Source organism: Panthera leo, chromosome B2 (assembly GCF_018350215.1).
Source record: "Panthera leo isolate Ple1 chromosome B2, P.leo_Ple1_pat1.1, whole genome shotgun sequence".
Lineage (NCBI taxonomy): Eukaryota > Metazoa > Chordata > Mammalia > Carnivora > Felidae > Panthera > Panthera leo.
In genome coordinates this window covers 28551032-28564376 of record NC_056683.1, presented here as the reverse complement: position 1 = coordinate 28564376, position 13345 = coordinate 28551032, and the positions used below count along the sequence as shown (strand labels likewise).

At 43.0% G+C, this 13345-nt stretch overlaps 1 protein-coding gene across 7 annotated transcripts in view; it reads left to right on the top strand.

Moving 5' to 3' along the window:
* Nucleotides 1-5821, top strand: part of DUSP22 (dual specificity phosphatase 22) — a 63891-nt gene extending 58070 nt beyond the window's left edge. For 4 of the 7 annotated variants that reach the window (XM_042938104.1, XM_042938103.1, XM_042938108.1 and 1 more), the window contains 4 exons: nt 252-326; nt 3203-3374; nt 3816-3888; nt 4040-5821. In XM_042938104.1, coding sequence (XP_042794038.1) covers nt 252-326; nt 3203-3374; nt 3816-3888; nt 4040-4197 — 478 coding nt within the window. In that variant the 3' untranslated portion in view covers nt 4198-5821. Of the gene's footprint in view, nt 1-251; nt 327-3202; nt 3375-3815 lie in introns of all 7 variants that reach the window. The other 3 variants (XM_042938102.1, XM_042938107.1, XM_042938106.1) reach the window with 3 other exon arrangements.
* Nucleotides 5822-13345: the final 7524 nt, after the last annotated feature.

Genomic DNA, 13345 nt, shown 5'->3' with positions numbered 1-13345 from the left:
TGTGTGTTTCAGGGATTCCTTGCAGAGAAATTCTGAAAATCCCAGAAGATGGGCAGCCCTTCCCAAGCCTCAGCATTGTGTATGAAAGGTTCTAAAGCTGAGGCAGCTCCAGACCCAGACAATGTGACCACGGTTTTGAAGCTGTGGGACTCTGAGACCTTTTCAAGAAACCTCAGATGGATTTTTTCTTTTCATCATATGTTGAGTAAAGTAGAGAGATGTCACTTCTCTCTTTTTTTCTCCCCCTACAGGACAAGACATTTCAAAGAAAGTATTAAATTCATTCACGAGTGCCGACTCAGGGGTGAGGGTTGTCTTGTACACTGGTATGTATGCCTCTACCTAATTAATAATAGCTTAGCATTGCTTCTCAACCTGATTTCTGTCAAGTGTTTTTCTGTGTGTGATTAATTATTTCAGCTCTTAATAGTTCGTCTACCATCTGAATCTTGAACATACACCCCATCTGACCCCTGCCATTTGTTAGTCATCATTAGTTTTTGATGACAGAGAACCCTATGTTTTTTTTTTTTATTTTCATTTTCACAGTAGGATTTCTGTAGTGACTGTCAAGGTTACTGGACAACAGAAAACTCTTTTCTAGCCTATGTCTATCATTCCCTCAAAACAGCCTCCTGTGGAGGGTACAGATTTTGTGGGCTCATCCCTGAAACTTCAATGACCTTCCAAAACACCATTTCTTTCTGGAGAGTTTTGATCACATATGTGGGTGTTTAGCATTGTATTAGTGTAACACCAAAATAACCATTTCTTCTACATATGCAGATTGGGGCTTTTATGTATGTTTAGCTTAGTACTTTGAAAAGATAATAGATTCTTAGAAATAAATAGTTTATATATAGCTCTCTACCGCATTCAGCTATACTTTGTGTGGATATGTATATACATACACGAGTACGTACACACTACAGAGAAAGCTGTTAAAACGCACATAATCCAAGGACAATGTACATAAAGTTCTTAGCACTGTACCTGGCACATGGTAAGCTCTCAGTGAGTGTTGGCTCTCATATTTTATTTTTTTATTTTTAATTTAAATATAGTTGACATTAGTTTCAGGTGTACAATGTAGTGATTTGACAATTATATATATTATGAAATGCTTGTTACCACTAGTATTCATACTAATCACATAACTAATATGTCAAAGGAACCAGTAGCCAACATCCTAGAGCTGGAACTCTGCTGTTCATTAAAGTGCAGGCTGAGCATTTCCCTCTTTATATTGAATGAGGCTCCATATTGAATACTCTTCAGCCACAGAAAAAGATAAGATCTTGCTATTTACAGCAACATGGATAGATCTAGAGGGTATTATGCTAAGTGAAATATGTCAGAGGAAGCAAATACCATAAGATTTTACTTATATGTGGAATCTAAAAAACAAAACACATGAATGAACAAACAAACAAAAAACAAGCAAAAGGCAGAACCAGACCTGTAAATACAGAGAACAAACTGATGGTTGCTGGAGGGGAGGAGGTAGGAGGATGGGCAAAATGGGTGAAGGGGAGTAGGAGATACAAGGTTCCAGTTTTGGAATGAATAAGTCATGGGTATAAAAGGTACAGCGTAGGGAATACAGTCAATGGTATTAGCATTGAATGGTGACAGATGGGAACTACACTTGTGGTGAGCACGGCATAATGTAAAACTTGTAGAATCACCTGGAATTAATGTAACGTTGTATGTCAACTATACACAGTTTTTTAAAAAAGAGACAATATTATATTGTAAAATATAGATATTTTTAAAAAGCTTAACAGTCCTTTGAGTTTCCCCAAAGAAGTTGCTGTTGTAGTGAAAGCTCTTTGGAAATGTGAAGTGATGTCTCCTGGGCTGCGTTGCTGCTGAGATTGGTGATAAACTTGTCTTGACCAAGGAGATCCATTGCTTGATATCCAGGAGAGCCATCAATGAAAACTAAACTGTTCAAAGGACCTGTAACCCGTAATAGGAGAGCAGGGATAGTAGATCATTTGATTGCTTTAGAAAAAAATAGCATTCTGCAGTTTTATGCAGGTCTTGAAATAGTGTGATTTACTTTTTTTACTTTTAAAAAGAGTAGGACATGTAACACATTGTGGGTTTTGTAATGGTAATCTACATTTGATTAAAAGCACTTTGAGGAGTGCAGCTGGGACCATATAAGGGGAGTTCTGAAATCTTGTGCCTGTGCTTCTATGGCTCCTGGTGAATTAGAATCTCTAGGTTTGTACCCCAAGAGGATGTATTTTTTTAAAAGCTCTCAGTATTTCTGAAATAAAACCCTAAGAAAGAGCCACTACTTGAGAGTCATTGTTTTATTATTATTATTATTATTATTATTATTATCATCATCATCATCATCATCATTTGAATATGTATAGATATGATATTCTAGGAATTTGTATTTCATATGGTTGTATAAATCTGAAGATAGGCTTTTCTAAAAATGAGAAATTTTCTAAACTTCCCCATATTAAACCGTTGCTAGAACACTCTAAATCTGATGCAGCACAGCCTTCTGTGACCACCTTAATTTGCATATGCATTTAAAATTGGTCCCTTACTCAGCCTGCCTGATATAATTAACCGTTCTTGACCCATACATCCCAGAGCACATGGAATGTGTCCTCTCTTGTACTCTGCTTAGTTGTGTCAAGAAGAATAAATATTTCCTAAGAGCTTCTGTATTTAATGGGTTTTTCAGTTATAGATTGAGTTTTCATTTATCTAAGAAAACCAGACTTAAAAAAAATGAAGTCTTCTAAACTGCTGCAGTTTATGAATAGATTTATTGCATAGATCCAAGACCTTCAAGTTCCTTTGATGTGCTTTGGTTAGGTTTTTTTTTCTGTCCTGGGAAATGGGGAATATGTGAAGGAAGAGGGGCTAGGGAACATAGAAAATCATAAAACTGAAGTGTCCAAAGCCATAGCCAGTAGGAAATCTACAAAAAAATGAGGCTAACACAGATACTGAATGCCTGAGATTCTAGTGTATAATAAAGTAGAAGCGTATAATAAAGTAGAAGCTTATATGTTTCTGAATAATTTCATACTGGCTTGGTGTCCACTCATAATCCAAGGCAGGACGACTTTCTCAAACGAGATCCACAGACTCTCCTGCTCTCAGTGAATCATAGGATAGACTTCTGGACTGAAACCCTTTGCCCATGTGGGTTCTTTTGGCCCTACAGCCTGGCTGGCGTCTCCAGGAGCGTGACTCTGGTGATCGCATACATCATGACTGTCACCGACTTTGGCTGGGAGGATGCCCTGCACACTGTGCGTGCAGGGAGGTCCTGTGCCAACCCCAACCTGGGCTTCCAGAGACAGCTCCAGGAGTTTGAGAAGCATGAAGTCCACCAGGTAACCATGTTCAGGAGACTTTGGTGATGTAAACAGCAGCCCCTGGGAAGATGCCACAGTCTTTCTGTACATCATGGAGGTTGGAGTTAGAAAGGCCCACAGAAGACATCTAGTCCAAGAATGCCCCACCTGCATCCCCATTAAAGTCATCAGCTTAGAACATATCTTTTACCATCAGACCCCATATTAGCTTCTGTTTATCTCCCTTTGGGTCAAGTACCATTTTCTTGGTTTGGCTTGCTTTCATGTCCTCAGGCCACAATCTGGAAGAAGCAGTTATTTCTCTTGCTTGACACTGGCTGGCCAACCACAGACCCATGATTACCCAATGCCTATTTATTCCTTGTTTATATGTGGCAAAATCTGTACCGTTAAGTAATAGGTAAAATCTATGTGAATGCAGGTGTGTGTGTGACATTTTGGTTTTTTTAACTTCTCCAGTACCGACAGTGGCTGAAGGAAGAATATGGAGAGAGCCCTTTGCGGGATGCAGAAGAAGCCAAAAACATTCTGGGTAAATATAAAGAGCAAGGGCGTGTGGAGTCCCAGCCTGGTACGAGGCGGTGGAGCAGCTTTCAGACCCTGCCTCCTCTGGCCTACAGCAACTATACGACAGAGACCTAATAGAGTGATCTGGTGCCTGCCTTTCCATCCCTTGTCTTCAGTGCATTTCTGCTGGGTGCCCTGGAATACTGACTGCCCCCATGGAGGACAGGAGAGGGAGGGTGGCGAAGGTGGATCCAGGCTTCTTCTCCATGAACCCACCCCAGGCCCCTTCACTCAGCCAACTTCTGCCCTGCCTGAGCTTGGGGAGTCTGCTTGATTGCCCCGTACCAACTCATGTGTGCACCTGTGTGCAGGCAAGTGTGCATGTGTGCCCATGAGCGTGAATGTTCATATTGCAGCAACAGTAACAAAATCCATGCTGACAGCCTTGGTATCACCACCCTTCCTTTTTCCAAGACTCCACATGGAAGTCATTTGAAGTTAACATTTTAAAAGCTTCTCAGCCGGAAGCAGCCTGTGGCTGTGAGCAAACAGAATCCAGGGTGGTCATGGTGAGAGCAGCAGGAGTCCAGACTCCCTCCTGAGTGTTGTTCCAGGGGCCCTGGAAGACAGAGAAGGGGTGCTCTGAGCATTGCCTCAATCTTTCAGTGAAAGTGTCCCAGGCTGTGGCTCCTACCACCTCAAGTCAAGACCCCCTTCTCAGCCCATCATATCCCTGAGTTCTACTTAGTGTTTGTTCTTGGTGGCACTGACTATATTTAAGTTCCATGGGGAGACCAACCACTTCAACCCAGGCTGTATGCCCAGAGCGCCCTTCCTTTCTACTCCTGTCCAGCTTCACTTGCTCTCAACCTCTTGTTCTCTTGCTGTTACCACTCTGCAAGGGCCTCTTTGCAACATTTGCATGCATCTTCAGGAATTGGGAAGAGCATTTATTAGGCACTGTAGCAAGTTTGCATTTAAAAATACATTTTAAAATGCCTGAGCACTTATTAAGCACTTTTGTGTATGCTGTGGATTTGATATTCGACCTCAGCTACCTCATTAAATGTTTTTTGAAAAGGTGTTTTCGTTACTGTAATCAACTCATCGTTGAAAATGTTTGGTCATGATTGCTTTTGAAGCCAAAGTACAAAAGCATCAGTATCAATGGGCTATTTAAAATTTTTGACTGGAGCTCCAGTGATGCTTTCTAGTGGGTAAAATTTCACATTCAGGCCGAGGCCAGCAGGCCTGGAGGACGTCTGCAGTTTGCAGCATGGGGCAGCAGGAATCTTGGAATGCTGCGAGCAATCTCGTGGTTCAGTCTTTTATACCACCTCAAATTGTTTAAACACACAAAGCCACAAGAATGAAAAAGTATGCTTGGCCTCTCCCAGAAAAGATGTTGCAACCCAGTTTCTCCAAATTCCACCAACAAAAGAGTCCCTGAATAAGAAGAGCAGTTTTCCTGTGCATATAGAAGGTATGTCACAGGTGAGCTCTTTGGGGACCAGAGAAAACTCTACACACCCACATAGGCCCCTGATATACACTGGGAAAGGGAAGCGTGGCCATGGACTTTTCCATCTACAGCTGAAATAATTTGTCTATAAGGTACATTTTTTTTTCTTAAACCAAAAGGAAATGTAAATATGTTCACAGAAATAATATTTAGGATATCAACTGGAATCCTTAAATATGTGTGTACATTTATGAACATCTAAATGTATTCTTATAGGTCTTAAAATGTTGCTTTAATATTTGTTGCCAGTAATATTCTTTCTCCACAGCCACTCCAGGAATTCTGAAGTATTGGGCCTTTCTCAGAAGACTGTAATGTACCTGAAGTTTCTGAAATATTGCAAAGCCACAGAGCTTAAGGCTGGTGCTGCCAAAAAGAAAAGCAACCTAGGGGCGCCTGGGTGGCTCAGTCGGTTAAGCGGCCGACTTCGGCTCAGGTCATGATCTCACGGTCCGTGAGTTCGAGCCCCGCGTCGGGCTCTGTGCTGACGGCTCAGAGCCTGGAGCCTGTTTCAGATTCTGTGTCTCCCTCTCTCTGACCCTCCCCTGTTCATGCTCTGTCTCTCCCTGTCTCAAAAAATGTTAAAAAAAAAAAATTAAAAAAAAAAAAAAGAAAAGCAACCTAGAGTTTATTTTTAAGTATCCAGAAGTGATTTGTAAACTTGGTTTTCATTTTAAATTGACTACATGTACGATGGTGGTGATATATGTTGAGAACTAAGGGTACTCTTTTAGCAAGAGAAAATATTTTTACCTTAATTCCACTGCTGCATCAATTTCTTTAACCTTAACTTTGATATTTAAGCAATTTTTTTAAATGTTTATTTATTTTTGAGAGAGATGGAGACAGAATGTGAGTGGGTTAAGGGCAGAGAGAGAGGGAGACGCAGAATCCGAAGCAGGCTCCAGGCTCCAGGCTCCGAGCTGTCAGCACAGAGACTGATGCGGGGCTCAAACTCATGAGCTGTGAGATCATGACCTGAGCAAAGTTGGACAATCAACCGACTGAGCCACCCAGGTGCCCCATGTTTAAGCAATCTGAAGAGCCCTGCTGCACTGCTTTGGTTACTATTTAGTAATCATGATTGTTTCTCATGAGAATTACGCTGTGTAAACTCTGCCTGTATGTTCTTCAATTCCCCAGCTTGGGACATATCTCTTGGTGTGTGTTTCACCCATGGTTTGCGTTCTCCATGGTGGAATTTACCAAGAGCTACACATTTTTGTTAATGAAGGGCAACCTAGCATTTAACTTCATGGGCAATGCATTCTTCCTGAGGTGAGGGGTGGACACTGTATGTGTTTCTGCCTATGAGGGTCATGATACAGGATTGGAGCCTGCTCTCATAGCAGTAATGCTGGTTTAATTGCAGAGGCAATGAAAAGTAAATTAATTTCACCATGAGAGAAAAATTGATCTTCAATGTAGAAAGAAATTCATAAATTGGACTTATAGTTTGTTTGCACACGTGTGAAAACTGAATATTTGGCACCCCTGGAATTATTGCACTTATCTCAGGGGTGTGCAGCCCAGGTACTCCATGATCATTTGCTGCACATTGTTGAATGCATTTTATTCTGATTCCATATTCAGCTTTTAATTTGAAGAAACACACACTGGCCTAAAGAGCAATTTAAGTCAATTTCCTAAATTTTCCATTTCTAAATCCGGGGGAGAAGGAAGGAAATTTGACTTTTTAGTCTAAGGATAGGGTTGGCTTGAACTAAGGGCAGGTGAACACAGGAGCTAATGTACCTGGACCCTTTAACTGTAGGTGGCAGGCTTGACCTGTGTTCTAAGTTTCTGCTTCAACCAGGGAGGGGCTCAGGGAAGGGACTGGGAGCTGTGTGTTGGGATGAAGAGGACCCTCTGTACTGGCAACAGCCCCTGATGGGTGTGAGATGATACACACTGATCAGTTTGGGTCATTAAAATGCTTATTCTGACTCAGCAGGCCTGCCTGAATGTAGTACGGGTAATCTAGTTGTAGGAACCTTTGAGTACTCCCATGTGTCATACTTAAAAGCCCCAAGATGTTTCCACTTCCCACTTGTGAGGATATGCCAGAGCCCTGTCTCTGGAAAACTCAGGGGAAATGGCCAAGGCTGAACACAGAGCCTTAGGAAGACCTCTGTTCTGTGTGTAGGACATGAGGTGGCAGAATTAGGAAAACAGGTTTGCTGGCAATGGCCCCAGTCCAGTAGGGTCACCCACCCCTTGCAGCCTGACATCCTTTCCTGTCCACTTCTTCTTGCTATAGGACGAGATCTGGCACCAACAATAATCATCTAATAATTGGTGTTCTGTGGATTACAAACTATCACTGCAAAGCTTTATAAACCCGCAGACAGGGTTATTCATTTGAGTCTCAAAAAGGCTAAGAAATACACTGGAAAGTGAAAATGTTAGTGCTTCTTTGCCTGAATCTGGATCTTTTGATCCCAAATCAGTGGGTAAAGTGAGAGGGAGGGGCTGAGCCACCTCTGGGCTTTGCACTTAGAAGTTTGTGAGCCTCTAATGAGGGCTAAGGGAGAACAAGCACCCCTGTAGCAAAGCTGTATGGCTTTTGAAGCCAGAACCTCTTATTTGCTTCTCCCCTTTTCTCCCTAGGGAGTTTGTTTTGATCCCCATTAATGGTGTTGACAGGAAAATTGACAATTACAGAGTAAGTCCTAAGGACTAGTATAGGTGCTCCCAAAATGTGTGGGAAAGGGAAAGAGAAACACCATTCCAGTTTTGGGGTGAGTTAGGCAGTGTTCAGGGAAGGCATCTTGGAAAAAGTGATACTTAATTTGAGACTTGAAGCTTAAGTGCTAGAATTAGCTGGGCATAGTGGGAGGAAAGGGAGTCCAGGCCCAGGCTCAGCATGCATGTTAAGTTGGTGGCATGAGGGAACACAGTGCACTGGGGTGACCCCAAGTCATTGCGTAAACTAAAGCAAGAACCAAGGGGTGGGCATTGGTGGTAAGTGGTACAGACAAAGCTGCACACACAAGCAAAGACTCAGCTGGCCAAGGTGATACCATTGCTTAGTGTCTGTTGTATAATAACTGGTTTACTTCTTATACCAGCCCTTGGAGCTGATCAAGCTCAGAGGTCAGGTGCCCTGCCAGCTTTCCACAGGCTGATTCTTGAGCTTGGAACCTCATGAGCAGCATGAGTACCATTATGCAGATATAATGGATATAATGGGTGGGGGCTCATTGAATGTGCTGGAGCAAGCAGGAACCATGGTTGGTGTGTAGGTGGAGAATTAAGGGTGGGGGGTGGCAGTCAGGGGGCAGCTGTTATGTCATCCAGGTGATTGAAACTAGTGCCCTGAACAGGGTCATGTTGATAGAGATGAAAAGGGACAAAGGAAGCAAATAGATTTGGGATTGAGGGAGGTTGGGGAGGGAGAAGCAAATTCTCTTAGTATTGGGATGAACATGGGGGACTATGGGTTTTGTGGCCTTGCCACTCTGGAATCTTCCAACACAATGGTTCTTTGTACCAGTATCCTCCTTCCCCATGATGATTGTTTGTAGGCTCTGAAATGTCAAGGTTAGATTTAAGGGGGCTGCCAGACCTAGGACCTCCAAAGGCAGTCATCCCAGCTTTGCAGATTAGGGCCTCAAGTTTATCCGCGTACACAGGACAGACTCCCTGGAATAGACTCATGACAATTAATGTGGAATTCAAATGTCCAGTTTCATAATTTATCATGAAAAATAAAAGAAAGTAGCTTTATGAAAACCAATTTTATTCACTAGACTATCTTTCATTATCAGATTTGTGGGGGAAGCCAAATTAGTCATTAGGCATTGTCTTGTAAGATGGACATGGAGCTAAGAGCCTTAGTGGTGTGCAGGGAGTAATCCTGATCTGGCATTCCCCCATGATTGGAGTGCTTTTCCCATAACATGCTTGAGTGGTGTTTCTGCCAGGCTCCTGCTTTGCTTCCTGAAGTCACTTTTCCAGGGTCTAGCAGACTACCCAGTTTATATACTTTTTTTTTTCCCCAAGGTGATCTTTGGTTTAAATCATGTTTTTTAGAGCACCTTCATTAACCTTGGGTATTCTCGTGTGTCTTCAAAAGCATTTATGCTTTTCCGTGAAGATGAGTTCCCACTAGTGGCTTTTTTTATTTATTAGGTGCTTGTTCTTTCTAGTTTCTGTCTCAGCAGGGAACCCCATTTACAACTTCTGGGGCTTCTTTGTGTTACTCATGCACAGAGACAGCCTATAAATTCTGGTGATTTGTGTGCATATGTGTGTGCACATACACCTGTGTTTTTTTGGTTTTTAGTTTTTAGAGAAATCTTTAACTTTCAGGAGAGTCATGCGTACAACAACAAAGGTACCTTGAACTCGGGTAACCTAGATGGCAGGTACCTGGAACACCCAGGGAAATGTCAGAGCTCATGTTGCACAACCAGAGCTCGTCACGAAGGGCTGCTCTTTACACCAGTATCTAGTCATAAAAATAGGGAACACACTAAAATTCAAAACCCTGTGATCCCACACTAGATGACTCCTCCCATCCTGGCCCTAAGTTATTAATAATTTTATTAAGAATGTGCTTTCAACACACTTATATTTATATATGTACTTAACAAGAAATCACCAAGACTTCAGAGGGAAGTTCCTCTTCCCTTTCCTTTTTATTGCCCAGAGAAAGGGAGAAACTGAGAAGCAAAAAAAAAAAAAGAAAAAAAAAAAAAAGCTGCCTTTGATTTGTAACTGAAGGCTTGAGCATGTCAGTCATTACCTTAGGATTTAGTAGGGTCTCCTTAAACCTTGGGCTCATCAAGACTGTCATGGACTTGGATTCGTATAACACAATGGCCACATTTCATCATGCAGAGAGATCTTGACACTTTGCTCTTAGTTTCCTACCCCTGCTATAGATCTTGAGACCTGTCACTGCAATAACAGTACATAATTAGTTCAGCCAGTACCAAAATTAGTAATCAAAATTAGTATCTATTTTGCAGCTTAGGCTTAACCACCTAATAAGCATCTGACTAAAGGTTACAAGTGCTGTGTCTGTGTCTCTTTCCATCTGGGGAAAGAATTGCCAGTACGTTTTTGAACATCTGCAAGTTTGGGTTTATTTTGACTCTGGATATCTTATGCAAACTGTTGATCAAGAGTTAGTAATTTGCAGTTAATTTTCCTGAAGCTTCTAGTTCAGTTATTAGAGTCTGGTGTCAAAAGAGCTATTTTAGCAGGTGACTGAAATTACTAGGCAGTTCAACATTCTGAGTGTGGCGTTCACTGTTTATTTAGAAGTAGGGTTAAGAGATGTTTTAGATAGGATTATACCTGATCACAGCCTTTACACAAAGGCCTATTTAAGAAAACTAGAGAGGGGGGAAAAATAAAACTGATTTTTACAGGGTTAACAATTCCTTCTAGGAATAATGTCACTTGCAACAATTTTGGGAAACAACACTGATCATGCCATTTCACCATTTGTCCAACTTGACCCAAGGAGGCCCCATTACAGGGGCCTTTCCACTCAGCTGCTCAGTCCTCCGGGGCCCACATCAGTGACAAGTGAAAATATAAATAAGAAGTTGCCATCGACATTATGTTGGCCTCTCTCTCCCCTCAGAGTCCATTTATCATCAAGTGTTTTGCCCTCAGTTTCTTGTGCTCTTCCCAGAAGTGGCCAAATCAGCACAAACAGGAACCATACTTTCTAGTGAGCAGGTTTGCCTTTTGTTGGTTGACTGTGGGATTCCCCAAGGCACTGATATGGAGCCTTTTGGGAAAATAAAAATCAAAAGGCCTCTACATTGTGCACTAAAGAAATGTCACCTTCTGCTTTGCAAAGGGTGTGCCCTTCAAGGCAAGAGACCCAAGTGGCACTGAGCTTCCTCAGAATGGGAGTCCCTAGAGAAACTTGTCATGTGCCAGGAGTCAAATGTTTGGATGCTCCTTGGTTTGTATTAAGCCACACTGATGTGGTGACAGACAGAAAGTCAAGAAGGTGTGAGAGGAGAGGACCATTTCTTGACTGTTTGCAGAGGCCTTCACGGATCTCCCAAAATCAGGTGCATCCCAGAGGTGTATTGCGGGCGTGGGCTAAAACCCACATTTCATGCCTTGATATTCACTGCCCCACAGCACACAGCCCTGTTCTCTGCTTTGCCAGAGCTCCTTCCTATCATCTTCCACCTTCCAGGAGGAGGAAGGCACAGGTCCTCATTAAGCAGGTTGGGGGATAGAGGTGGTACTTAGTAAATGAGAGGCCAGGGCCCTGGACTGGTGACCAGGAAGCCAAGATAGTCACATGTCAGGCAGGCCTGACTCAGGTCCAGTTTCATCCTGGTTCTCTGGAATACCTTGGGGAAGTCCCAGAGGAGGCAGCCCACTCATGTGGGGAACTTCTTCTAAGACAGGAGTGAAAGAAGCTCCCTAGGAGGGATGAGCAGTGCTAGAGGGTACCCTGTGTCATGGCACAGTGATGTGGCCAGAGGCAGCCTCACAGCCTTCCTGGGTGGCATTTTATGTGTCTATAAAGGCCCTTCTAATCCTGAGGAGCTCACATCTGGATAACAAGACAATCAATCTTGTGATAGTCAACAATTATTGAGTACATAATGTGGGAGAGAAGCTGGCATTGAGATTTTTCCTTGAAATCACTTCTGGCAACAATCCTGTTGGATAGATTTTACTATTATCACCATTTTTCAGATGAAGAAACCAAGTTCTAGAGAACTTGAGCATTTCCCAGTCTCAGGGCCAGAAAGTGGCCAAGTGAGAATTAGAATCCAAGCAATCTGACTGAGGTGTGCATAAATGTCATCACTCCTTTCAAAATGCCACTACCTCTCAGAGGCTAAGCTAATGAAATACTAACAGTCATGTGCTTTCGTGTTCAAGTTTTTTTCTGAAGGTGGGTTTACATTAGATCACAGGAATAGTGGGGAGATTAAGGTGGAAGATAGGTAGATCTATGTAAGTAGGCACATGAGAAAGACTTTTTTTTTCTTTTCATCAAAGCCTGCCCATTGTGCATACACTATGGCTACCACACATACTTCTGACTGGGCATTTCTGACTTAGCCTAGAGTAGCAGGCAGAGTACGGAGGTGTCCTGGGGCTCCAGGAAGTGCTTTGCAAGAATACAGAATGGCCCATGTTTGTATGGGAAGGGGGACGGGGCTAGTGCCTGGTACTTTAAGCAGATGGTATTTTGTACTTGATGTACCCTCATTACATAAATGGAGGAACTTCTGTGAGGGTTTTGCAAGAAGCTTAGGGATTTGCTGTCATTCAAGTCAAATAACTCAAATGAAGACACTCATTGAGGACAGAGACATGGGAAGCAACAGTGGATGTCAAAGCAACCAGAGACTGACAGGACCTCCTTCCAACCCCTGGGGCTGAGGGCCAGGGCTGGGAGATAGAGTTACTATAGCCAAGTAAGAAGTGGGCCGTGCAGGGCTGCCCAGAAGGACCTGGGCAAGGAAGGTCTTTAAGAAGTATGGGAGGTTGGGAGGGAGCAGAGTAGAAATTTCCCATCTGATTTCCTCCTGTCCTATCTCCCTGAACCTAATGGGAAGCTGGCCAGCAGAGGATTCTGAATGCTGTGATCTTGGGGGACAGAACAGGATGATTGCCATACAACAGGCAGACCTGGAACTCAGCCTTGGGTAGGGCGGAGATTCAGCGATAGGATGGAGGAAGTGCCACAAGCTTCCAAGAAGCATCTGAGTGTCAGCAAGCTGATACTAAAAGTGGGTCTGAGTGGGGAGTCTGGTTCTCCTACACACTTTGTCCTGAAGTGTGCTATGTGGAGCTTGGCCTGTGACTCACTGCTTTCATCTGTAGAGAGCATTTAGAATCATCCATGCCTGCCAATGTGCCCTCACTGATCTGTGCTTTCCTATGGCTGGTGAAATGGCATCCCCTGAGAGAAGACCACCAGGGTCAGGTGGCATCTGAGCATCTGCTACAAACTTTGCCC